General features: G+C 36.3%; 1 protein-coding gene across 3 annotated transcripts in view; it reads right to left on the reverse strand.

Moving 5' to 3' along the window:
- Arhgap15 (Rho GTPase activating protein 15) overlaps positions 1–27787 on the reverse strand; it is a 619786-nt gene that overhangs the window by 227379 nt on the left and 364620 nt on the right. For all 3 annotated transcript variants that reach the window (XM_046463726.2, XM_058585366.1, XM_058585365.1), the window contains exon 10: positions 1793–1891. In XM_046463726.2, the coding sequence (XP_046319682.1) occupies positions 1793–1891 (99 nt within the window). The remainder of the gene's footprint in view (positions 1–1792; positions 1892–27787) is intronic.

Genomic DNA, 27787 nt, shown 5'->3' on the forward strand with positions numbered 1-27787 from the left:
ATAATCATATGTGTGATTAGCGCCTGTTTAGTGCTTGATCTACAAATTCATTTTAAAAGTAAACACTGGAACAATAAAATGGAATGTCAGATATGACTGCTCCTGTCAGCAGAAACATTGTCTTATTTTATTAAAAATCACCAACAAAATGTCATGTACAAAAGATACAGCTTCTATTTATAGACATTTTCTACTGTACAATATTATAGTATCTGAACACTGCAAGGCTCTAGCAGAGTTTTCATTTTGCCTAGGGTAAATTCATAAATTGAGAGCTATTTTTCATACATGCATACATCTTATTACAGCTTCCCCCAACGTCCTATTTGGATTTGGGGTCTAATATAACAGTGTTCACACCGCCAGTACTGAGTATTTATAAGTGAATGAAGATTTCCTGGGAATGATGATAATTTAGCTATTGGAAATAATAACATTATAATATTCTCAGTGATCCATTTTGGCTTTAAGTACTTATTAAATAATATTTATTCCTAAAATATGTACTTATAAAATTAAATGAAATTGCAATATGCAATAAAAACACATTTCTTTCTAAATTCCAATTGACTTCATTTCTCATAGACACCTCTCCTTATGTTTATTCTACAGTTACTGTTTTCTACTCTCTCTGTACCTTCAGCTCTTTTCTCTGATGTGTTGATACACTTTCCCACTGACTTTATCCACATTCTCTACCCACTCTTCCCCCTCTTGTTATTCTCTCATTCCCTACTGATATGGGAATAATAGGATCCCAAGGCTGTCCTTACAGTATAATTAAAGTGTGAATTTCCAGGAGTTAGAAATTGCAGACCATTTTTATTATGCTTCTATAATAAAGCCAGGTAACATTGAGAGAATTAAAATGGCTTTTTCCTAGCAGATTACGTGGTAAAGATTTTTTCCCTTTGGTTCTATTATTTTAAGAAAGTAGAAGCCGGAAATGAGAATAGGTTCACCAATTCTTTTTTCTGAAAACACCTCTATCTTTTACATGATATATATCCCCCTAGATCCTGGGAATATGTTATAAACTTGTAACAGATGGTGACGAAGCTTCACATTTTTATACAATACATTTTTTTTAAGATTCTGCATCTACTCTGTGTATCTTCCAGGAAAAATGACCTTGAATGAATGAAGTCATAGTTTGAAGGAAAAACACTCCACAGATAGACCAGCATAGAAATGATGAGTCAATTGGGTTTTGTTTTGTTCTCTTCAGTTAGATGAAATAATTTCAGATGAAAAACAGAATGTTTAAAAAAAGGAATCGGAGGTCATCTTAACACTGGAGGTGCATTTGTTAACTTTTCCAGGAAAACCAGTTAGCTGTATTCTGTACTGAATAGAAACATGTGGAAGATGGGGTATCTCTGTCTGCAAGTAGAAATGCTATTTGCTTCACTTGGGTAATGTTGGGGGCTTACCAAAAATTGTTCTGGCACAACGTCTACCAGCATGAATGTTAGGAGGGTTCTAACACTGTGAGTGCTGATATTTTATGAATGTTTTATCACTGGCTTGGAAACAAGAACTTTGCAATTGAATCAACAGTATGTCAGACAGACAAAATATTAAAAAAAAAGAACATTAGTGAGAATTACTAATGTCCCTATTGTAAAAACAAACTGGAGTTAATAAGAAACTTGATCCTCTTAACCGATTAACGAAAGTCAAGTTTTAATTGCATGGCTTCCCAGACAAATCAGGTGGCACCATTAACTTGAGCATTGGTTGTTCAGAGGGTGCAGCAATGAGGGGAACTGCTGCATATTCAGTTACCCACCTCTTTTTTCGACAGCTTCAATGCATTGCTTTACAAACCATGGAACTGTGGAATTTTCACGTTCACACACTGTGTGCAGATGAGAGCCAAAAATTTGATCTGCAAAGGAAACAAAGATGAGCTTCATTAAAATCCAAGCTTGCGTTGTTCTTTAATTTGATTCTGTTTCCATATCTAGTGCATACTGAAATCTTCATCTTGCATAGGAATTGATTTTTTGCTTTAATTTCAAAGTGTCTATGGCAGACACACAAAGACTATAACTCCCTTCTTTATGGAAAAGGACCCTGGCCCCAGAGTAGGAAAGCTAACACTGGTATTGATTAGGCAGGATGACTGAGTAAGTTATAGTCTCTCTGGGCCTTAACTTTATTGTCTATAAAATAAGGACAAAGAATTAAGGTAACTTGCACAAAATAATTTGACTTTCGTATCCTGCATGTTTTAGAAGAAGTTTATCAGTAGTCATCAAGATTATGATTTTGTCAGTATATTTAGGACATTCATTCTGCAGATCAATGGTATTTGAAGAGGCATGTTGCAGAAGAGGAACTTTGAAGGGAATTGCTTCACATTTCTGTGCTCTGAATGCAATTCCTCCTCTCTAATCTAAGTATCACCTTTCCTTTGAGGTTCAGCTCAGATCACCCTTTCTCCACAAACTCCTTCCCTCCTATCTTAGATCTTCATGTTCTGTGCCATAGGTTCTTTGGAATACCAATTACTCAGGATGTTCATGGGGGATGCTAGAGAAGGGCTTGTGAACCAAGTGGTTTAGCAACATCAGATTGCACAAAGTTAAATGGGTATCATTAAATTGTTGTTATTTTCTAGAACTAGTGAAAAGTCAATGCACATGGTGAGTTTCTATGGTTGGGGATGCATTATTTCTTAAATGAGTGAATCCTTTTATTTCAGACAGAGTCTCTTCAGACAAATGTTTCTGAGAACACATACTACAAGATCCCAGGCAGCTTAGTCATCTCATTTGTTACATGACCTATGCTACCTTACATTATATACTTGAATTTATAGGATTTACTCTCTTAAACCTTACTTTGAGCACTTCAATAATCTATGTCTTCTTATAGTTACCAGAACTTAGCACTGATTTTTGCATAGCATGCACTCCTGAACTTTTTTTAAAAAACATTGTTAAAATATGTATAACATAAAACTTACCATTAAACCGTTTTTAAATATACAGTGCAGTGGCTTTAAGTACATTCACAATATTTGCGGTCACCATCATCATCCACTTCAAGACCCATTTCAAGAGCATTGACAATTATTACTGATAATGAAAGTAATATGTGGTGAGTCCAAGGGCTTCCCATTTTGATCAGAATGAAATCAAAATCTCTCTTGTGACTTACTGTGCTGTGCATGATCTGACCTCCACTAATTAGTTGATTTCATTTCTGTCCTTTTCCCTCTCACTAAACTTGCCTGCAGCCCCACTGTCCACAATACTGTTTCTCATCACTGCCAAAGCGCACTTCAGCCTCAGGGACTTTGCACTCATTATTTCCTCGGCATGGAACTCCATTGCTGCAGGTCTTTGATCAAACTGTAGCTTCTTATTGTAGCCTTTCCTAACCACCTTTTCTTAAAAATGGCACCACTCAATACCATTTTCTGTGCCATGTTCCCTACCCTACTTTTCTTAGAATATTTATCTCCACCTGACATACCAGACTCTCATGTTCTCTGCTTAAATTTTTCCCTTAAAATGCAAAATCCAGGAGAGTAAGAAACATACCTATCCGTTATTACTAGATCTCTGGTACCTAGACAATATTTGGCACATACTGGAAGTTAAATAAACATTTGTTGAATGACTGAAAACATTGTCTTAATCAGTGGAGAAAATCAATAAAATAGAAATATGTAAAATGGGGAGAGAGCATGTAATGAGGTCTAGCAGAATGCCAGGTGATACTCTATTATAAAGGTGTGTGTGTGTGTGTGTGTGTGTGTGTGTGTGTGTGTGAGAGAGAGAGAGAGAGAGAGAGAGAGATATGAGTGTAGTGAGACTTCAAGGAAGTCATGATTTTCACCCATTTTCTAGGAATAGGTAATACAGTGAACTGTTAACAACTTTGTCCAGAAAGAAGTAATTAAGGATAATGCAATACTGATAATATACTCCATAGTGGAAATGAACATTTTTTATCCAATAGACAGAAATAGAAGATATGTCCCCAAAACATGAACATGGTATGAGAAATGGGAAATAATCATGGGTATTTGTTTCAAATACTTGATTGAGTTTGAAGACTTGTTCAAAACCGTGAGCTACCCTTAAAAAGAATAACATAAAATATTATCAAAGAAAAAATAAACCAGAACTTCAGATCAAATGTTTTAATTTGGCTATAGTCAAGAAGAATTGCTATAAAGTACAAAACTTGTTAATAGACTCCATAATTCAGATCAATTTCACAAATATTTATTGAATATTTTCTGTTTTCACAGCAATGCAATAGTATTAGGTTGTAAAAATGTATCAGGATGTTTCTTATTATAGGGGCTAATAGAAACAGTCAAAGAATATACAAAACAGAATATGGCAGGTGTCATAAAGACATTGCTGAATGCTAAGAAAGCTGTCCTGTAGTGTAAGTGTAAGGTTGTTTCAAGACTTTTAGTACAAATGTGCTCTCTGTGTGTGTGTGTGTGTGTGTGTGTGTGTAAGAGAGAGAGAGAAAGAGAGAGAGAGAGAGAGAGAGAGAGAGAGAGAGATGTGGGGGGAGATATTGTTGAGACAGTGGTCATTGAAGAAAAATGGATTCTCTCTCTCTCTCTGTCTCTCTCTCTTTCTCTGTCTCTGTCTTTTCTTCCCACTGTTAACACCATTTATCAATAATGTGATGCTTGGGGCTATGGCGGGAACTAACTCATTAAAAGAAAAAAAAAGTAACAAAAAAGTTGACATAAACCAACCCTAAAACATTTTCTCCAGATTTCATGTTATGTGAGATATTTTCAACTGGGTATTCTATCATTTGCATGGTATGGCATTAGGAAGTTATTTTTTAGTAAAGTATACATTATAATCATATTTCTGCTTGCAGAGGTTTACTTGGTAGCACTTTGTAAAGAAAATGGAGGGCACTGAGAGTAGGGAAGACCAGACGCAGGAGATAAACTAAGAGGCTATTGTGATTGCCTAGGGACAATGTAGTTAACAGAGTCACCATAGTCATCACAGAGATATGATAAGTATAATCATTGGTAACAATTATTCTTGTCCTTTCTGAATTAGATTTGTACATTCATGTCCTTTGTCATATGGCCATGTGTCATCACCTGTGAGATGCACTACTGATAATATAATCCATAGTAGAAATGAGCATTTTTTATCCAATAGACAGAAATAGAAGATATGTCCCCAAAACATGAACATGGTATAGAGAAATGGGAAATAATCATGGGTATTTGTTTCAAATACTTGATTGAGTTTGAAGACTTGTGAGAGTGGGCAGCACTTATCTCCCCCATTTCATTGATCTTGGGCTTAACTCTGTGACTTGCTTGGGGCAATGTTGTAATGTGTCAGTTCCAGCCTGAGGCATTAGAAAGCAGCACGGATTTCTATTCACACTCTTGCTTCTCTGCCATTGCCAAAAGAAGATTTGCTCTGGACAGCACCTACCCTTTCAGCCTGGGCTCCAGAATAAATACATAAGGACAGACTGAAGCAAATCCTTAGTGAAAGGATTAGTATAGTCAGACCTGCAGCTTAAAGTAGAGCTGCACAATCAAGTCTGGTGCAGGTTACGTAAACTGCAGACATACAAACAATAAATACATCTTGTATATGCTACTGAGATTTTGCATTTGTTATGCAGCAATAGCTTACTGAAACACATGGCAACTGGATTTTAGGCTTTTGGTCACATCAGATTTTAAGCTATGTATGACAATGAAAACAAAAAGGAATGGCAGGACATGGAAATTGTCACTATAGAGCAAATGAAATCAAGAAAAATGTCTAAATTTGCTAAGTAGGAGTCCCAAAGGAAATGTTTTACACTTTAAAATTTAAATTCTATGACTTGAGAAGTATTGTGATACTTCTTGTTTTTCATTATATCCAGATCAAGTCAATTGTGAATAATTCAATTCAGAGAATATGTAGTGAGCACCTACCATATGCCAGGCATTGTAAAGAATGCAAAGATTAATTAATTAATTCAGTAACTATTACATGTCAAGTTTAAACTAGATAATGCACTATAGCCTGAAAATGTATGAGGCATATGATTTCCTACAGTTTGTGGAGTAAAATAACTCTCCCAATGGTTATAATAGAATTTGATCTATGTTCTTACATCAAATAATAGAGAGGATTTATTGTATTCTTACATTAAACCAAATATGGTGTAAAGTACTTTATATAGGTGCTCCTCAAATTATGATAGGTTTAAATCCTGATAAACTCATTGCAAGTTGAAAATATCATACATCAAAATGCATTTAGCACACCTAAATATATTAAATATATGTACCAAACACCATAGCTTTACAACACCATACACTACAGAATGCCAGGTGTTAACCCTCATGATCCAGTGCTAACTAGGAGGTGCAGCTCATTGTGCCATCCTGTGTGGGGAAGCAATTATTCTACTGTCAGGTCCAGGAAAAGATAAAAATCTGACATATAGTTTTTACTAAATGCACCTTGCTTTCACACCATTGTAAAGTCAAAAAATGGAAGTTGAAGCATCATAAATTGGGTACAATCTCTGTATTCTAGCACATGTAATTCTCATGTTCAACCCCAGTTCTCTATTGGTGTCACCATTTTCATTCTGCAGAAGTGGAAACTGAGACAGAGATATCAGATCATTTGTGCAAGACATAGAGCATTAGGCTGTTGGGGTGAGAGGAAAGAAGATAAGGATCCACACAATACAATTACTCTGGAAGGAGAGAACAGGTGATTCCATTGGTTTTAGTAAGTGGATGGAGGAGGTAAGAGAAGTAGCTAGGCAAAGTTGACTCCCAAGTTCCTTATTTGAGGAAAACTGACATGCAGTCACCAGAGAGTATGGAGAATGGAAAATGGAATTTAGAAGTTAAGATAAGCATTCAGATGCAATAGAATGATGAAGGGAGATAAATGTAAATAACACTCCTTGGATATTTGGCAACTATTGGAATATGGGTAACCATAAGGAAAATGGTTTTGGAGAATGAAACTGAAAAGCAGATGATTATGGTCAACTGTTGAAAAAAGGCGGGAACTAGAAAGAGCAAATATACTATTTTAAAAATTTTCATGTTGAAAAGAAGAGAGAATGGAGTTGGAAGGAGACAGAGGACTTAGGGAAGGGTTTTGACATGGGGTTGGGAGGAGAGAATTTAAATGCTGGAAATTCTTGACTGCTCAGTAGGAGGACAAGGTGCACTACTGGCTTATTGTGGTGGTTATAACGTCAGAGGTGGGGGAGGTGTATTACTGCCACTTACTGGGCAGTTCATGCAAGTGCATCCAGTCCCTTAAAGAAAAATTATCCCTCCCCAGTTGACCATAGTGCCCTGCTGAGAAAACAGCCTAAATATATTGAATTTCATTATATAGAGAGGGAGATGTTTGCTCTCAACAAACAGCAAAACCAAAACTTTTCTTCTGACTTATATTCTACCTTGAACCTTGAAGAAGGTGTGGCTCTAGAGTATAAGAATTTAGTCCCTCACATGAACCTGATTAAATCAAATTTATCATGTGGCTGAAGTTAGATCAAATCTGAACAGAGAGACTGAGGTTGTTCTCCTGTGAATTCGAACTCTAAGACTGCTCAATTCAGACACTGGGGACTGGTATTGCCATTTGGAGATATGGTTATGTGCAATGAGTGAGTGGATGCAGAAACTGATTTGCAGAGACAAAATGGAATAGATATGCCTCAGCTTTTGACTTCCCAATGCCCAACTCCAGACACTCTGTATTCTTGCCATAGCACTTGGCATTCCCATGTCATGTACTGTGAGGTTCCCCTCCCATCCACTTCAATTGAACTCTTTTGAGTGAATTTGTTCTTACATCCAAATAAACTTGGAATAGAACATGGATATAGCATTGGTTGAATGGTGGGAAAGAGAGAGAGAGAGAGAGAGAGAGAGAGAGAGAGAGAGAGAGAGAGAGAGAGAGAGAGAGATATTAAAATTAAAGCAGAAAGGATCTAGATTGACTGACAAAATAGTCCAATGGTATTCCCTATTTCACATCACCCTGACTAGGAATTCAGATAACACTGGCTTGGAAGGATATGGTGGATATGGATTGGTTTAGCTGGCTTCAAATCTATTCTCCCATCCTCTTTTGAAAGAACACCCTGGTTTACCTTTGGGAATGATACTTTTCACATTTTGCTGCCATTTATTTAGGGCTGTGATGATCCCACACCACAGCTACCTTTCACCTCCTTGGAGGTAGTAATTTTGTGAACACATGGGCTAAGTGGATCCTGTCAAGAAAATCCTGAGACTCTTTTAGGTGCTGCCGGGAAAGAGGAGCCTTGCTTCAAGAGGAGCTATGAAACTATGAAGGACTATAAATTTCTAGAAACCATGTTACTATCTCCAGAAAGACATAGAGAAGAATGAAGCCAACAGAATAGAACCAAGCTGAGTGATGAGAGAACGGCTTCATAGCATTTTGTGTTCCTAGCTTCAGTCATGCCCAAAGCTATCCTTTCCCTTGGACTTTTCAATTAAGTAATCAAATTACTTCCACTTGTACTTTTGCAGTTTGTACAAGTTCCTATCCATTGCAACAGAATAAATCTTAACTACAACACCAGCCTTCAACATAAAATGATAAATTACATAACTTAGGGGAGACGGTGATGCACAGAAATGATTTGCAAAGTAAAAACTGCTATCCAAAGAAAGTAAATCAGAGATGAAGCTAAAATGTCATGGTCGAATTTGAGTGTGATTGTAGGATTGCCACCCATCTGTAATCTGATACAGTTCAGAGTTTGATGCACCAAAGAAGACCATCCTGTTATAGGAACATGTTCGAACCACAGAAGTTGCTCTCTTAAAATAGTGTAGGCAAGCGGGAGGGAGAGGGAAGGTATTCTGCTTTCTTGGCAAGCATTAATGAACTAGCTTTGCCCCTAAACTTACATGCCTGTTGTCCTGGCACAACCTTAAGGATTTTTTTTTCTACTTTCCTCTTCCTTATGGTATTCCAAAAAAGGGAGCAGCCCCCGAACCCTGAGCTCCTAACTCCCCACCTACATTCCCATCTGTGGGCTCACTGGTAATCTCTTCTTCCTCTCTTAACAACTTTTTCTTTTTATTTAGAAAACACCTCTTTCTAGAGGTGCCAATATTTTTGGAATCCTCTGCAAATGCCTGTGGCCTCAGCAAGCGTGATCATTATATCTTCGTCCTACCGTTTCAGCACTTACACCAGGGGCGGCAGGCAACACATTGGTTGGAGAAAATCCATTTTCTGCAATTTTTCTTTGAAAGCATCTTTTGGTGAGAAAAATAAATAGACCTTCCACATGACTGCACTTATAAATCACGTTGTTTACATAATGAATTAGAGTTTAAGTAGAGAATGGTGGTTTTTAATCTTTAAGCTCTCCAACTTTTGACCGATTTAGTTAGTTCATCAGCATAACCAGGTTAAGTTCCCAGATTACAAATTAGCTTCATTCTCCCTCATCGCTGCTATATATTTTTTGACAAATTATGGAAAGAACACCCAGTAATGGGATCTTTGTCAGTTAGATTCCAAATGAATCAAAACTACGAGGAGAACTACTCAATAGAAGCAGTTAAATGTTCAAATAATGTGACGGTGTTATCATCATTTACCCATGAGACAGTTTCCACATGCTTTTCAAAATGATGTTATTCTGCTTTCAGGAGAGAGGACCATTGCAGCTACTGTAGTAAATTTTAAAAGGAAGAACAAAGCACCTAAGACCACACATATGTGAGGAATGTAGAGACCAACCCAAAACAATAACAGCAAGCCAGACCACTCAGCTACCCAAACAAATCAGACAATTACCTTGGCAGTGAGGTGTATTGGTTAAGGATTTGGGCTGCAAGCAATAGAAAAATCACAGCAATGCTGTGGCTATATTAAGCAAAGCAAGGTTTACTTGAATGTTATTGAGAGGTGAAAGTGGGAAGGAACTCAATGAGTTTAGGAGATTCAGCACCAGTCTTGGAGATGTTTAGAAATCAAGAAGCTCAGGAGATCACTGCAACAGGAGGCAGGACAGACATAAAGGGCCTTGCAACCTAGATGGCTGAGTTGGGGTGCTGCTTTCATTACTACCACCAGCACCAACACTGGTATAGTGACTCTTAAGGATTTATAGTGACTCATTTACTCAAGATCCAGTATAGCACGCCACATTGATTGACATTTCTTGAAGAAAATAGACAGGGAGAGAAAAAAAATGCAGTCCTTGTTGTTTTCATAGTACATAGCATTCACTTGGAAATTTTCTCCCACCAAAACACTACACATATGATCAGATAATTTCCTAATAATTTTCCATTAGGGAGAGTCCTTGAATGCTGAAAAGTAAAAATAATATTCTCAAAAAGAATACTTTCAGCCATCTAAATGAAGTCATCCTTTAATTTTAAACTGTAAATTATATTTGTTTTTTTTTCTTTTGAGAATAGATTTACAGATGGAAATTTTAGATTGCATATCAAAGAACACTCACTGTCCTTCCTCTCATTTTTTATCTTTTCTGGAGAAAAGATGGAACTGGATTCCATCCTCACCACCTTCTCTTCTTTTTATTTAACACAGTCACAATATGAACTCCTATCATACTACTAACTCAGAATTTTGCTGAAGGTATCTGGAGAAATTGAGACTTAAGTAAGAACTATAGTTTATTGGATAGCTTATGCCTTAAAATTAAGACACAGAAACATAGGCCTGATACTAAAACACTACTGTATTTAATGTAGTGGAAATGTTTCAGAAGGGACTACATTATCTTATGATGTTTTAAAAGGCTTTGATTAAAAATATCAGCTTCTGCTCTTCAGCATATAGATATAAAAAATATGGGTTGCTTCTCTGTTGAGCCTCCAACATGCAATGGAGGTAAACCTCTTGTTGTCTGCTGTGATCTTTTTTCCCTCTCATAGAAGGCAAGGACAGGCAAAAGTTTAATTATTTTTACTTTTAAGTAGTTTGGAATCTAAATAAATCTGAGTTGCCAAATATAAGCACTTCTGTGTATATTTTCCTCCCACTTGTTTATTTGTATTTTTTACGTCTCATCAAACCTAAGAATTTTAAAGTCTCTGGCAGATAACAACAATGTCTACCAGAGAAAGATTGTCCTGGGGCAGATTTGCCTGGGCTATCAGGAGATCTCTAAACAGGCTAGGTGAACTTCTGCAATTTCTAACTGACAGTTGGCTGCTGGGGTAGCATCCTTTGACAAGCAGCCCAAAGGTGAGTTTCAGGAATGGGCCAGCTGCCACACAGACAGTAGCAGAGTTCTTCTCAGTCCTTTTTATTTTTTCTCTTTCTTACCTTTTCAGACTTCTGACAGTCTTCCTTTTACAGTTTCTCAGTGCCCTTCCAGAAAGTACCCTTTGGACCCTTTTCTTTAGCTCCTAAACCATCATGGAAATAAATCTCAACTCAATTTTGTTCTGATTAATGAAACAGACATGTTGGTGACATGTTGGTGACATGGAGGATATTTGTATCTTAAATGAAGAATGTACTAATTCAAATGAGACAATGAGTATGAAATTTTTCTGTTTGTCTATCCTAGGCAGCAACTTTGTCTTATACAATTTGCTTCTCTGCTTACCCCAAGTAGCACAACTCTTTCTCTTTCTCTGTCACTCTGTCTCTCTCTCACACACATGTACACACAGACACAGATACACAGAGAATCCCAACAGGATAGACAATGTTTTGACCAAGTGAATCGGTCATACATTGTTGTCTTCATCCATTCAATTTATACATCCAAGAATACTTTTCAGTCCCCACTAGAAATGGGGTAGTGAAGGAAAACTCTGCCTTCACATAGCTTATATGTATAAATAGGAGAAACAAACACACAAACACATGAATATGTAATATGAAGTCAGGTGGCTGTAAGTGCTATGAAAAAATAAAGCAAGGCAGAGAGATAGTGATGTTTCCAGAAAAGTTATCTTTGAGGAAATGGCATTTGACCAGAGATCAACTGAAGTGAAGGACTGAGCAGTATAAATGGGAGCAGCAAGTGCACAGAGGTGCAGGTGTGAGCTGTGTGCCTTTGAAGAGGAGCAAAAGGTCTGAGTGGCTGGAGTTGGGTATACTAGAAGGAGTGTGGTTGAGGATGAAATAAAAAAATGTAACCTGGAGGGCAGAGCACTGAGGACATTATAGGTCACAGGAAGAACACTAAATGTCATTTTCCATATGATCTTATTCTAAGGAATCAAAGATGTTTGAATAGGGGAGTGTCATGATTGGATTTGCATCTTTAAATGATTTTCTTAGTTTCTGTGTGGAGACAAATTTTAAGAGGGCCAGGATGAGAAGCAGAGAGGCCAGTCAGAGGGCTAGTGAAATATTCCACAGAGAGATGATGGTGCTTAGATAAAGATGGCAATAGCGGAAGTGACTAAAAGTGGTTGAATTTAGAATATATTTTTAGGCAGGATTTGCTGATGGAAGTGAAAGAGACAGAGTTAAAGTGGAGGGTGACTCCAGCTGGCACATGGCTGTGGTATTTCCTGAAATAGAGAACACGTGGGAGCCGGGGAATCAAGGGTTGCTCTGGATAAATTTGAGATGTCTACCAAGCACCCGAGGAGATGTCAAATAGACATTTGAATATGTAAGTCTGGAGTGTGAGGCTGAGGTTTTAAGTTTGGAGAGCATCAATTTGTAGATAAGATTTGAAGCCACATGATTGGAATGATTTAGCCCTGGAAAGCTTGAATAATGAATGTCCAGTAGTCCAAGCATGAGAATGACAAGAGAAATGAAGTTAAAAAGAGCAGAACCACCCAAAGTAGTGCCCAGTGACATGAGTTTCTATAGGAAAAATAAACTGTAAATAAATTATTATTTTAAAAGCACTGAAAGGCTTCATATCCAACTTTAGTTCCTTCCTCATCTCTTTACAGGCAGCAACTTCCCAGGAAGTACAGTTTTGAATAAGGTGGTCTCTGGTCTACCTGATACAGCTCAGAGTCTAGTAGGAAGATCTAAATAATGGCATCATAGCTTTGGGATAAAGAGAAGGGAGAACTAATTGAGAAGATGACAGGGATAGCCTCATGGCATTTGTAATTTTGATCTGAAAGAATAAAAATTATTATCAGTTTCTTACAAGGAGGAAATGAGAAACGAACATTTAAGCAAAGGAATCTTCACATAATTGAACAAGATAAATGCAGTTCCTTAAGCTTATACGTATATGTATGTATTTATTATTTTATGTGCCTTCTGGTCACCCAATAAATATATAAATGAATGAATGGATGATATAAAAACAAGGGAAAGCAATTTATAAGTGAAAGTTATTTCTATGTAAAGATTGTGACATGATCCCTTGAGTAGGAGAGAAACATGGGTCAGTTTGCTTTAGAGTATTTTAGCTGATTAACATGGCTAAATTTGATTCACAAAGACTTTATTTACTTTGGAAGTTGACAATATTTTCTGCTTTTCATTCATCTGTCTTCACCTCATTAGAGTTATGGAGGTGATCAGCAAAAAAAAAAAAAAAAAAAAAAATGGGAGTGTTTATTAAATTCAAGCATGTCAAATTTTTATAAGTTCTGTCATATTTGTATGTTTTTTATATCCTTTAAATAGAAAACTGTCCATAGAATTCATTCAGTCACATAACTTTGTGTAATCTGAAGTTGAAACTTCCATCAATTATGTTGTCACTTATTTAACTAAGGAGGAACTTTATTGAGAGATTAAAACTACTGTGAAGTCAGTAATTTTATTTTTGTTTGAGTGACAATTCTGAGAAGAAAATTTGATACATAAAATTTATTCAGGTAATTGAACTAATTCTAAATGATATAATTTATCTTTTAAACACAGCTAATAGGAACTGAAACTGGAAATGTCATTCAGTGATGTTGAGAGTTGAAAGATTCATTTTGGGTGGAGAAAGTGTAGAAATTTTTAAGTCACTCCAGATTTAAGTAAAATCTAGGAAAAAAGACTGCATTTTCCCTAATATCAGCATAGATTTGTTAGAATCCCAGGTGGCAAGACTTCAATTTGTTTGCATGAATGCATAGTTCAATAAGAAAAGACTCAAATTTAGTTGGAGTAAAACTGCTTAATGATTTCAAATATTACTTGTAATATATTAATATAACAGGCTTGAATATCTATAATGGAGTCTCTTTCATTTGGGTCTTAAGGGTGTTCTCAAAGCCACTAACGCTGAGTGCTAGGTACACACTGAAGTACCTAAGAGGAAAGCACTTTAGGTTAAAAGCACTTTCTCTCTCAGCCTCGGGTTAAAAGCTATTTCAGGATTCTGTTAAAGGCATTCTTTAGTCCTCAGCTTCAGCTTAAAAGTGGCTTTGATGAAAAGTGCTTTGAGGCAGGTAAAGGATTTTATAATAAACCATATTAAGAGCTGGGGAATCATGTGGTTCTGTGGAAGCGTTGGCCAGCTCTGTGGAGGTGTGGTGGAAGCTCTGCTCAGGAATGCCCATTCCCTGTGGGCAGTTCTGAGCAAGGTCATGCGCTAGTTATTCTATTCGAAGAAACCGAAAAACATTTCCAGGAATGTAATTGGAGTAAAGGGATTATGAGCCCAAATTAGTAGGCCATGATGCACACATTTCCGAAAACATTTTGTCTCTTTTGGACTTCCAGTCAAATACAGTGTGTGTTTCTCACTTTTTATCTCCCATTGCAGAAAGGGACCATGCAATGACATTTCTAAAGCACTTGGTCCTGCCCTGAAGTTGTCCACAACATCCAGTGGCATTACCTGTGACATGCAGCTTTGTATGTTGCACATTTTCTGGGTTCACTGCACACTCTTCAGGTATGTTCTTTTTCCAGCTAAGAGAACTCGCTAAGAATGGGTAGGGGAGCTTAAAGAAGGAAGGGAGCACCTCAGCTGGATCTGCGTACTGAACTGGCAGAGTGATGCTCACCCCCCACATGACCTCGTGTAAGAGTTGATATTAGTTGACAAAAGACAGAAGAAATTTTGAACACATGGAGGTCAGGGGGATTTCTTAGAGATGACATATGGTACATAAACCCTAGCTAAGTCCCATGGAGTAGGGCTGATTTCTGTTGAGAAAAGAACATCAGACCTAAGGGAATGAAGAAATCTTCTCACCTTGTGAGATCCAAAGCCTAACAGTTGCTATTTCAACTCCTTAAAAACCATACACACAGAGGTGGAGTGGGGGAAAAGAACAGTTTTTGCTGTTTGCTCTGGAAACACAGTGATTCTAGGGGCTCAATAGAAACTGGAGAGACTGGACCACTTATGGGCAATTGGAAGGTTCTGCAGGCTTAGGAGCTCTCAGCAGTCCCTAGGCAGGGAAACAGCCAACTTTCAGAAGGTGCTGGATGTACAGTTGTGGTAAGGCACCTTCTTTGGATGCTGTGTGGACAGTTGGGTAAGAAGGAGGAAAAAACAAAGTAGAAGAACATGAGAGGGTGGAAGATGGTCCTCATCATATGCAACACATCTCATCCATTCCCATAGTCAGGGAGACCTTAGAGACAGGAAGGATGATGAATGGTGATTATACAAGAGGGAACCATAGTTGTGACATTTGTGCCTCATAGTCACTGCTATTTCACTTATGCCCGCAGCTGTTGGGTCTTTTGCCATTAAAATTATTCAAAAATTAAGTAAAATTGTGTTTTGAGCACCAGTTCCATAACAAAGCCTTCTAAAATGTTTTCCTGTCCATCTTCTAGTGGAACCAGGTTTGAGAGGAATGCATGTGATTTTCTTGAAGCAGAACTTTTCTTTATGAGTAGCACTGATGTGTCTGATTTTGAAGAAAGCAAACAAGTCTCATTCATCTTTATGATCCCAGTATGCAGCTTATTGTTACTGCAATGCAAGTCATCAGTAAATGTTTGCCAAATAAATAAAAATAAGTGTTGAATAACAAAACTGCCTTATAAAAAGTTTTCCTCCAAATTCCTTAGCCTGGGGATTATACAAAGCATCTGCCACATACCCTTCTTATCACCAAACCCTTTACATTTCATCCAAACCACTGTTCCTAGGCTTTCCTACAGCTGTGCACCTCAAATATCTCATCCACTTCTCCACAACCCAAACGTTTTAATTCAAGACTCAGTATAAAGACCAGAGAATAAGGGAAACATTAATTTTTCTTTTACTTTTCTATTTGTAATTCTTCCAAATTTGTGACCTGAATGCTCTTTAAAGCATTTGACATTTGATATATTATACCATATTTTTTATACATTTATCCTCCTTATTCTTTTCTTGGGGACCCTGCTTTATGTAAGTTAAACACAGTGGTTTAAAGAAGATACTTTGGCAATAGGCAACATGAATAACAATTAAAACTAAAACACCAAAAATGCAAGCATGTCTCTTCATCCCCATCATTGAGTAAGCCTGAAAACATGGTAAGCAGAGTGCTAAGCACAGAATGTTCAGGATGTGGACTTCCCTGGTACACAGTCACTAACTTACACCATAATTTATATGTTTTGCAATTTTCAGGATATGTTCTCTGCAATCAGGAGAAGGAATGGCATATTCTTACTAGAATAGAATTAGGAACACAGTATAACAATTAATTTTGTTTTTGTTTTTTGTTTTTGATCATGGAGATTGAACCCAGGGGTGCTTTATCATTAAGTTTCATCCCTAGACTTTTTATTTTTATTTATTTATTTATTTTTTATTTTGAGAAAGGACCTCAGTAGATTGCTGACCCTGTCCTCTGCTTGTGATCCTTCTACCTCAGCTTCCTGAGTTGCTGGGATTACAGACTTGTTATTTGCTATACTAATCACTCTTTGTATAATGTCAACATGACTAAGAAGTATTACCTGGAAAGCATGAAGAGATGATTTCATCACCTTGCCCAAATTTACAAAAAAGTAGTGGCAGAGCCAAGCTGTACTTTCAAATCTACTAAAAATTTAGTGGATCTTGATGGTTCCGCAATATACCATTTCCCCAAATAAAAAGAGAACACATCTCTTTCAAATATCATAGGAAGGGTTTTGTCTGTTCCTGATGTTCATTATCTCCTTGTTGCCCCAATCCCACCATTATAATTTACCTAAGGCCAATAAAGAAAATAATTTTTGGTATGTTTATCTCAAATGTGCTTTATATACTTAACCATCATGTAAAGTGAAATATATTTTTGTGCTTGACTTTCACTTTCTCTCAAGACTGAGCTGTGTATTTTGTCAGATGTTTTTTGAGTCTGGACCTCAATCCGGGTCACAATAAAGGCAGCAGGTTCAGACCCTTCCCTAGCAAAGGCTCCCTGGACTGTTCCCAGCCTCCAGATGGTAGGCCTGATTGATTAGCACAGGCTCCTCCCAGAAGATCTCTGATGAGCATCTAAGGTCCAGGTCAGCACAGGAAACTGATGCTCTACCACATGTTCACTGCAGCTTCTTAGGAATCACATTGGGAGGCCAGGAAGAACCCATCTACAGAAGCTCCCTCTAGATTTTGCTAGGGTTCACACTACAATTTCTGATTGTAGGAACCAATAGATGGCTTTGGGCTGTCATAGGACAGTGTTTTCCACTAAGATTTTACCCCAAAGCATTAATTGTCATTTCCAGAATTCCTCAGATACCACATCTCTTGTTGCAGTATCTTTTTGTCCTGGATCAAGTAAGTCTGTGGCACCTACTTTTCTCACTCTACCTCCTGCCCATCAGTCCTGTCTGAGGCCAAAGGCACTTTTACTTCTGTGGAGCCCTGGTCTGTGCACACATCTAGTCAGCTCCCCACTGAAGAGTCCTGTTAGTAACACTTCATACCACGAGGCATCTGGAGTTGAACACAATCTTACACAGAGATATGATTGTCTCTCCTTATATGCTTAACAGTATATTTCCAGCCAATGTCATTTGTCTTTAAGATTATTCACTCACTCACACTGTAAATACATGATTTTTCTAATTAAATAGGAATGCATGAAAGCATGTAAATAAATCTAGAAAATTTATGCTAGAGAATTTGAGGTATCTTACATCATTGGGAATTCTGTTTTTGATGAAGTGAGGGTCTAACCTTGCTTTTCTTTCTAAAATGTTTCTGACTTCTGCAACTGCTAATTATGTGAACAGATTTATAACCAAAATAGGCTCTCACTTCCTCTTTTGACATGTTAATTGTTTCTAAAAACATTCAATGATGCCCTGTCAAATTCTTTACATAATATTGAATGGTCTTCTATGCTAATTAAATTTTTTTATCATAGAAAAATTGTAACATGCTCAAAGGCCCAGTGCATTTGAAATGTACAGTCACAAAAGACAAACATAATATCTTGCTGAGTATGTATATGAGGTGGTGAAAATGATGAGGGAGTGGAGGGGAGTGATGTCTTTTCTGACACTTAGATGATTTGGAATTTCCAGATATTAAGATATCCTTAAAGTGTTATTTTCAGATTATCTGCTTTCTTATGTCTTAGCCTCTAGTTGTCAGATAGATTCCTTCATGGTGAGGTTAACTGAGGCCAGGCTTCTTCCGGCTTCATCTTTTACTCCTAAGACTTTGAGATCTAAGTTCAAAGGAACATATTAGAAGTGATATATTCAAGTTAATGGTTCTCACATGTGTTTAACTTGGATGACATCTCCTATAAAATTTCCCTCCTAATATGGATAAGAAACATGTTGAAAGAGAATGAAACTTCTCTTCTGCTCTTCATTTCTGAGAGAGTTACATCTTCTGTAAACATCAACTCTATAGTAGGGTCTTAAAGGCTATCTGCACAGACACAAACAAAACCTGGTTCAGTGATTCTGTGTATCTCAGGAAGGTGCCATAGGGGGCAGTGTCAAGACTCAGTTCAGGTGTACAGGTTATACTTTGGGGCAAAGTTCAAACCAGTAAATGCATAACAAATTTTCTTGTAAACATGGAACAGAATACTCACAATTTATTTTGTTTTCACATCAAGCCATTATTTATAATTTGATTTGCTAACATCTAAAAATACATACCACTATCCATGATGTTATTGTCAAATATATCAAAATCTCTTATTCCACTAATTTTTATTAACAAGAGGACAATATTTACTACATATTTGGGGATATGCTAACAGGAACTTTTTTTTCCATTTTCCTTTTAAAACTCAATATGGGAAATGGGCACATGATATTTGGCTTTGTATTTCTCCAATAAATCCCAGTTTAATTATTATAGATTAATGTTCTCCATCAGCTAGCTTTATAAAGTGATCCTAATATTTTTAATGGGATAGCAAAGGTACAATTTAGAGACATTTAAAAATAGAGCAGACTTAAGTCATAGTGTTGTGTAGGAAGGGCACTGAACTCTTGGGAAAAAAGTTGAAGAAGGAATGTAATATAAAAAGATATTTCTTTTTTATAAACTTTAAATTTCTCTGAATTTTTTTTCTTTACTGAGCCCTTTCCCTAAGCTACTATTAAATTGTGAAAGTACATTTTCACAAAACCTGCTTTATAAAAAGAATAGCTGATTTGGGGAGGGGGAGAAAAGTTTTCTTATTTCTCTTTTGTATTTTGTTTTTCTTGTGTGAGAGGAAAGTATTCAGAATATCTTTTTAAATAATGAAGACAACAATAAATGTTCCCAGGAGAATAAGGAAGCAGAGAAGGGGCCTTATTTGACTTGTCTGTGATAAGGCACTTTGGAGCTCTGGTTTTTATGAGTTGAAGAAAGAGATACACACAACACTTCAATCCTTCTATTATGACAGTTTATGCTTCCTATACAGCTTATTTAACTCAAATGCCTGGGAAATAGACACAATTACCACCTTATGGAATTCTACTTAACTTTAAATATTCCCTACAGATTAGAAACCCACTTCATCAGAATTTATCTCAGTTTCTCAGGAATTAGTTTTTTTCCTCTTGGCTTTCAAATATTCCTACACAATTTTAAAATTTAACCCCAGATTGCTTAGCCATAACTATAATAGAAAAAGAAAGAAAAAATTCCCACACTACTGGAGTCTGTTCACAAGAGTTCCTATGAAAGAGCTGTGTCCTCTGCCCATGTACACTTTAATCATTCACTCTTTCAGCTGTTATCAATTTAAAACCAATGAAACTCCCACACTGAGTCCATTTGAGCAGTCAATTTTAATATCTCGAGGCATCTGTAGTTATTCTGAATTGGCTGCAAAAGCAGAACTAACAAGTTAAGCTCTAACCATAAGTCGACATCAGGCTGGTAAACCATACATCAAACACAGACAGTTAGTCAATACTCCAGTATGAAAAACCAACTAGCATTTTTAAGAAGAGCAATATATTCATAATATGTTTGGCAGTCTGGTTTGCATTTCTTCCTTGATGGCTGTGCATTTAGATTTCTAGTCAAAGGGTGGTTCTCAAGCTGGCAGAGAAATAGGTTTGAAAGAAAACTGGTCAGTTTTCTGATTTGTGGGTTATATTTTTTAATAAGAATAAAAAAGATGGGGGAATGTGATTTTAGTGTATAAGAATCTAGAAAGTGTCTTAAATGGTTGCTTTTTATAAGAAAACTCTTTCAACCATATGTTCTGGATCTTTGAGCCCAGTCCTACTTCAAATATTATGTCACTGTCAAGCCATGTGTCTCAATTTTGTGTTTGGAAAATATGGTTGCTAGAAATACCTCCTTCCCTCCCAGGAGTGACTCTATGACAGGACTTTTGCCTCCCATAGAGAGAAGACAATGAAGAAGGAGGAATATTCAAACAAGATCAAGGTAGTCATCACTTCAATCAAATCATTTCCAAATTTCAGGGGCTGGGAGCCCTGGATGGGGAGGAGAGGGAGGAGGGTGTTTATGACATGGATGCCTATTCCCAGGACTCTTTCATGTACTTCTTCTATTTTATCTTCAAAAAGAAAGGACATATTAAAAGGAAATATCTAAGGAGGAGCAATACTACATAAAGTTTATGTTTTTCAGATCTGTTGCCCCAGAAAATGCTTTGATAAAATATACTTAGTGCAACATACTCAGTTTCAAAGAAAAGTTGTTAGTTACACCTTTCCATATTGCAATTTGACTAACATGGACAGATAACAAATTGTAATTCTCCAAATTCTGATACAGACTCCTTCTTCCCTCCCATAGGGAAAAAAAATAAACAAACAGAAAATACAGGAAACATGGAGTTCTTTTACTAATGATTAAATTCAACAGGGGTTATTTTTTGATTGCTATCATTTTTGTTTTGAGATGGGTTCTCACTATGTTGCCCATATTGGCCTTGAACTTCTGGACTTAAGCAATCCTACAATCTCAGTCTCCCAGGTAGTAGAAATCACAGGCACATTCTATCACTAACAGCTTGGGACTAGTTGATTTTTACTATCACTAATCAGGTAGGTATAACAAGCCACCAGGGAGATATTTTTATATTGAACAAAATTTGAGCCCCCCCAATAAAATGACATACATTTTTTTTTATTTTCGTCCTTGTAAACTGATGAAATACTGTTATTTATGATAGACATAAATTTTGGGAGAAAAGATTCATAGGTCAAATTGTCATTGATACTAAACATCACAAAACAGCATTCTCTGAATCTTAGAATATGTCAAAATGAAATGTTGACATTAATATTTCCTTGCTGGTTACAGTCTAACACATCTGTTGAGTGTGGTTCTGGTAAGGTGAGCTGGCTGTAGAAAGTCTGATTTGCACCATCCCCACAGATACCCTCAACATACACAGGACATGGGCTCTTAAATCCCACGCATGCCAGGAGTGAGGAAGGCATCAGACCTCCTGTCTGGAATGCCACGGTAAGTTCAATGTCTCAGTTCATATGAAGCATTTATTTACACATTTGTTCAAATTATCATTTTCTAGGACAGGATGAAGTTCTGCTCTAATCTCCCTGAATTGCCTACCTTCCCATAACATGAAATCATCAGCCTGCACTTTGTGTGAAGTATAGAATTATAAAAATTATAAGAGAAATAGTCAATATCTGCACCAAGTTTGGATTCTGTTCACAGCATCTACAGAGATCCAGAAAAGCCAATAAGAACTAGGCTGAAGAAGCTCCCATTGTCTGCAAAGCTGACTTTAGGTGTCACAAGGGGAGGTTGCAGGATGTGGGATGAAAACACCTGCAGGAAAACAGCAGGACATCAATAATAAATGCTAACTTTTAAAACAGGACTTCTTTTGAGTTCTAACAAGGGCATTGCATCTTTTTCTTTAGTGGTTTCACAGAGGAAAGGCTCAGGATGTGATTAGAGAATTAAAATGGTCATGGACCACTTCTCCAGGGTAGCAGCCTTCTGACACCAGAAGCAAACATCAATTTACCTGACTTATAGTCACTTGTGGCTGATTGAAAATACATGTTTTGGAGAGCATTAGTCATTATGGCTTGTCCAATGTTAGAAGTGGAAAAGGAGGAAGTTTTTGTATCTTTTGTACACACACACACACAAGATCAGACTTAATGTACAGGATATGTTTAAAACATAGTCCATATTCACATGTTGAAAGCAGGCCTGCCTCCACCTATTTCTGTTCCTTATTGATGTACATGTCTATTTCTTTTACTTCTATGACAATCTGAAAGTCCTCAAACTGGAAATTTCAAATACAATATTTTGAATTATCATCAGAATTTGAATAACCATGTAGGGTATACCAAAACTCTGGTCCATAGTATGTAAAAAGATAGCACCTACTTCCAGGGCAAGAGCTAGTAATGGGATTTACATGCCATGTAACTAAAAACAAAACATTAATTTTTGTCTAATATTTTCAATTCTTTGAAATCCACTGATGCAGAATGAATGGACATTGGAGGGCCTATTATACATGTAAGTCACCATCTCAATTTTATATTCCAACTAATGTCTATATAAAAAGGTCTCTTCCCATATGAAAATAAATTCTTGAACCATGGGGAAACCAACTTGTTATTTTGGATCATTTTTACCCCTTACCTAATACAGTCCCATTTCTGGACCTCATTTTCTTTCATTGCTCCAAAGTTAATCTGCTTTTAATATCTCATAAGACCTGGATCATTTCCTCCATGGATAACAGGCTTTTAAAAGACACAGGCTTAACCTGTTACCCAGGTGCACTTTGCCCCAACATTTTCTGTCTCTCACAGTGACCTGTATTTTATTATTGAACCAAAGATGGCTATGTGGTACTCTATTACCAACACATTTGCTCCAGGAGCCCTTAAATAACAGAAACTGCCTGGGAACTGCTAATGCAAAGGAACCAGGAAGCTTTGAGGCCAAGATAAAGAAGCTTAAGGTTGACTATTAATTTTGGCTAATATTAAATCATGACATAGCTCACACGTAAGGATCACAGTTCACTTATAAACCATAAAGAAGTTTAAAGAAAGAAGATTTACAAGATATTTTTAAGCACATTAGTGCATATTGTGGAAGTATTTCAGGCCCTAGCAATGATAGACCCATGGCCTAGTATATAAATTCAAATAAAGTTATTCTCAGACTAACACTGATCCACTGACAAAGTTGGAGCATGTCTCTACTCAAAGCTACATTGCACTGTTGTGCATATATATATTTTGCTTAAATTAACAGTGTGACAATAAGGTTATACTGTCATACATTAGCTTTAATGAATTATTTAAAAATACTTTCCTCTTAATAATTTTGCTATTCATAAACATGACTTTTTGCAGAAAGTTTAGGCCTGATAACTTGTATCTGCAATGTGAGTGAAATTTTTTTCTTTGCTTCTCAATATAATTGACACATTTTACAAAAGTACTATAGTTATTCAAAAACATTATTTTCTTTTTTTGACAGAAACCTTAAATAATTTGTGTGTCTGTTGGGTAATTACTTAAATATTCCAGCAACTCTGTGACACTATGTAAGTGAGAGTAATGAGCTCATGTCCATTGATGTATGAAGAGTACCATAATACAAATTACCAAAAAGATAAATATAATCCAATCTCGACTTGTTAATGCACTTTCCTTGAAGTGTGTGAGTTATTTCTGCCTTTCCTAGACACATGCGTGGATTGATTTCTCAAATTTTAAACTAATACTTGGGATAATGGTTTCCTAGTGTCATCTTGATTATAATTTCCTCTATAACACTAAGGAAAAAAGAGTAAAAGAAAGGAAAGAAATAAATTTTGGAAAGAAGAAAGGGAAGATGAAATAAAAAAAAAAGACGAAAGGAAAGGAGAATCAAGAAATGAAGAAAGGGAGAAACCAGTGGTTGAATGGCAAAAATAAGCTGGGCACTAAGAGAGGTTCTTTTTGTATATCATTTAAACTAAACTCAATTAAGTACATATCATAGGGGGGAAATCAAATAGCCATATATTAAGTTAGGTTGCTGATAATTGAAAAAATCCAGTGTCAAACCTGCCTTGGTTGAATTCTCAAATTACTTCCAAATACACTATTTTTTTTCCTCCTCAATTTTCTTTTTCTTTCTTTTTTAAAAAAATACCTTTATTTTATTATTTATTTTTAATGTGGTGCTGAGGATTGAATGAACTCAGTGCCTCGCACATTCTAGGTGAGCATTCTACTGCTGAGCCACAACTCCAGCCCCTCAATTTTCTTAACCATAAAATAAAGTTTAAAACTTTCTGTCATCAGAGTTATTCATTCCATGTATCAAGAGTCTAAAGGGTATTCTGCATTGCTTGGAAATACATGACATTTGAGGAAGGTGTTGGAGCCACTGACAGATCACCCTAAGCAAAACCATCTCATTGATAAAGCTCTACTTATGCATTTAGAGCTCCACCTAATCTATGTGGAGCATCATTCTTTAATAAAAATAATTGAAAATATTATTGATAAAATAAGAAAATTAATGTAAAGATTGGGAGATAAAACAATTCTTTCAGAATATGAGAATAATAAGATTGAATGAAATAATCCATTCTGATAATTTAATATTTACCTAATAAATACCTCAAAAGAGAAAGCACAGCAGAGAAACATATCAACATAAACAAACAAACAAAAATGGAGAAAAATTACATAGTTGAAAAAAAATACTACTTTTTTTTTTCCAATACTGAAAATTGAACACAGGAGAGCTCTACCACTGTCCTTCATCCTCAGATCATTTTATATTTTATTTTGAAACAGGACCTCACTAAGTTGCAGAAGCTGGCCTTGAATCTGTGATCTTCCTGCCTCATCCTCCTGAGTAAGAGGGATCATAGGTGTGTGTCACCTATACCATCAGAGAGTCATAATTCTTTTTTTAAGAGTCATAATTCTTGAAATTAAGTGCTAAGAATAGATTTAAAAATTTTGTTAACTACATACATTATCTTGATGACAAAATCTCAAAATAAATCCAAAATAGCCAATGATTTTGAGAGAAAAAAAATTCAGAGTAACCATTAGTGTATAAAAATGGAACAGTTATGACTGAAACATGCAAGTCTATCTTCTAAATGCAAAGGAATTTAACAACCAACTAAATTATTGATCAAGTATGTGGGCATACTGAAGATATTTTCTGACCTATGAGGTCTCAGGTTTTCTAAACACATTAAAGGAGCCTGTCACAGAGTAGAAGGTATTTAAATGAGAAGTAAAAGCCATGGATTCAGAAGACAGCAAATACAGCTGAAAAGCAGTGAAAGGAAATCACAGGGTAACAACCCTGGAAAGTAACCAATCCAGATTGGAATAAGGATTGAAAAACATTAGAAGATCTTCAAGGGAAAAAAAGAGCAGAACATGGAAGACTAGTCTGGGAAGATGAAAGCATTTGATGACATAAAGACCTAGAGAACATGAAAAAATAAAATAAAACTCTGTTGGGGAGGAAATTTGTACAAGAATGTTATAATCAAAAAATGAACCAAGCTAAAAGATGATATGATTTTAAGTGAATGGTGGAGCATTGCAGTTGAAAGTAGGAATATCATTCCTTGTTATACACCCATAAATTACAACTTTGGACTTACAGATATATTAATCCCATATTTCTTGGACAAAGATTCTCTCATATTTGTATGTTCCAAGTAAAGTTGATTATTGTTTTTGTTCACAATTTGATCCAAAATACGGAAAAAATCTTAGATGTGGGTTTAAATTAGAATAACATTATTAATATGACTCTCACATGTGAAATATAGGAGCATCTTTTTCACCATGATCAGGGAATTACTTTTGAGAGTCACAGGGGTTATGATATTGTAAGAACAGAGAAGGAAGTCTAACAGCACTTCAAGTAAACAACTTTACATGAATATGCCATTATCAATTTTTTTAAAAAAATAACTTTTTGAATGCACCTACTAAAGAATTATGATTATAGAGTTAAATGAAGTAGTATAAATTTTTATGATAGAGAAGTATGATAGAAAAGACAGAGGGGAGACAGTAAGACCAGCTGTTCTGACCATGTGTATTTGAGGAGGAGTAGAGAGGAGGCATGGTAGAATTGAGTCCAGTTCATTCCTATTACATCAGAAATATGAATTAATGTCTAAGACTGATAAATTATGATATTATAGCATTAAAGAAAAGAAAGACACTGACAGACACAAACCACGCTGCACCCTAGATAGTATAGATATGGAGCCAACCGCTAGGAGAGCTAAAAGTAGAAACCGAAGTGGTGGCTCCTCAGAGCAAAACTGGGACTAGGCTGGAAAACATTGCTTTTTACCATATACTTCTGAATCTTTAAGTAGATTGTCTACTTTACAATATACTGATTAAAAATTGAACTAGTATGACAGTAATTTCAGTTTCCACTAATGTCATGGGTTTTGTTCATATTAAGATGAATAAAACCACTTTCCAAATATACAATCTTATTTCTTTTGATATTTGGAAATGGTATTCATAGATAAAAAAGTTGTTATCTTTTCTAAAAACTATATTTTTGAGTATGTCCATTTTTTGAAGTCAGTGCTATTATTTGAATGATTACTTGCTTTGGGAACTGAAGTAATAATTTGCTAGTGTTAGCCAAACTGACTTATGTAGAAGATGTGTACAAGCACACCTACTATCCTAAAGTGTACCCTTGTGCCTATAATCTCCAAATTAAACTGATTTAAGTTGTGTTTCCAGTGAGATGGTCAATGTAGTAAAATGATACATATACAAATGTTGTCATCCCCTTGGCAAACATAAATGCACTCAGGGAGCTTTCCAGAGACTGTCACTGCAGTGGCAGGATGATTGCCACACCCACCTGATCTATTAAGGTCCCACTCCCCAGTGACCTATCTCCTCCAGCCACACCATCCCTGTCTATAGTTATCAACCAGTTAATCCATATCAGTGAGGTTACAACTATCATAATCTATTCTTTTTCACATCTGAACCTTCTTGCATTTTCTTACACATGAACTTTTGGGGGATACCTCATATCGAAACCATAACATGGTCATGGTGGGTGAAACTCAAGCAGCCATTTTGGATCATTAAGTGATCCAAAATGGATAGGAAAGCAGAGAAATAAGGGAACACAAACCTAAGTCTACACAACTTCAGGAGGCAGAGATTCTCTGTTTTAGTCAGTTTTTTTTTTCTTTCTGCTGTGACTAAAGGACCTGACTAGCACAATTGTAGAAATGTTTGAGGGTTCATGGTTTCAGATGTCTTAATCCATAGAAGCCTGGCTCCATTTCTCTGGTCAAGGTTGAACATCATGGCAGGGGAGTGTGGAAGAGGGAAGCAGCTCACATCATGGTGATCAGGAAGCAGAGAGAGAGAGATACCACTGGCCAGATACAAATATATATCCAAAGCCATATCCTGATTCCCACCTC

This window comes from Marmota monax, unplaced genomic scaffold (genome assembly GCF_021218885.2).
Source record: "Marmota monax isolate L192 unplaced genomic scaffold, Marmota_monax_Labrador192_F-V1.1 WCK01_AAM20220418_F8-fsc00034, whole genome shotgun sequence".
In the NCBI taxonomy this organism is placed as follows: domain Eukaryota; kingdom Metazoa; phylum Chordata; class Mammalia; order Rodentia; family Sciuridae; genus Marmota; species Marmota monax.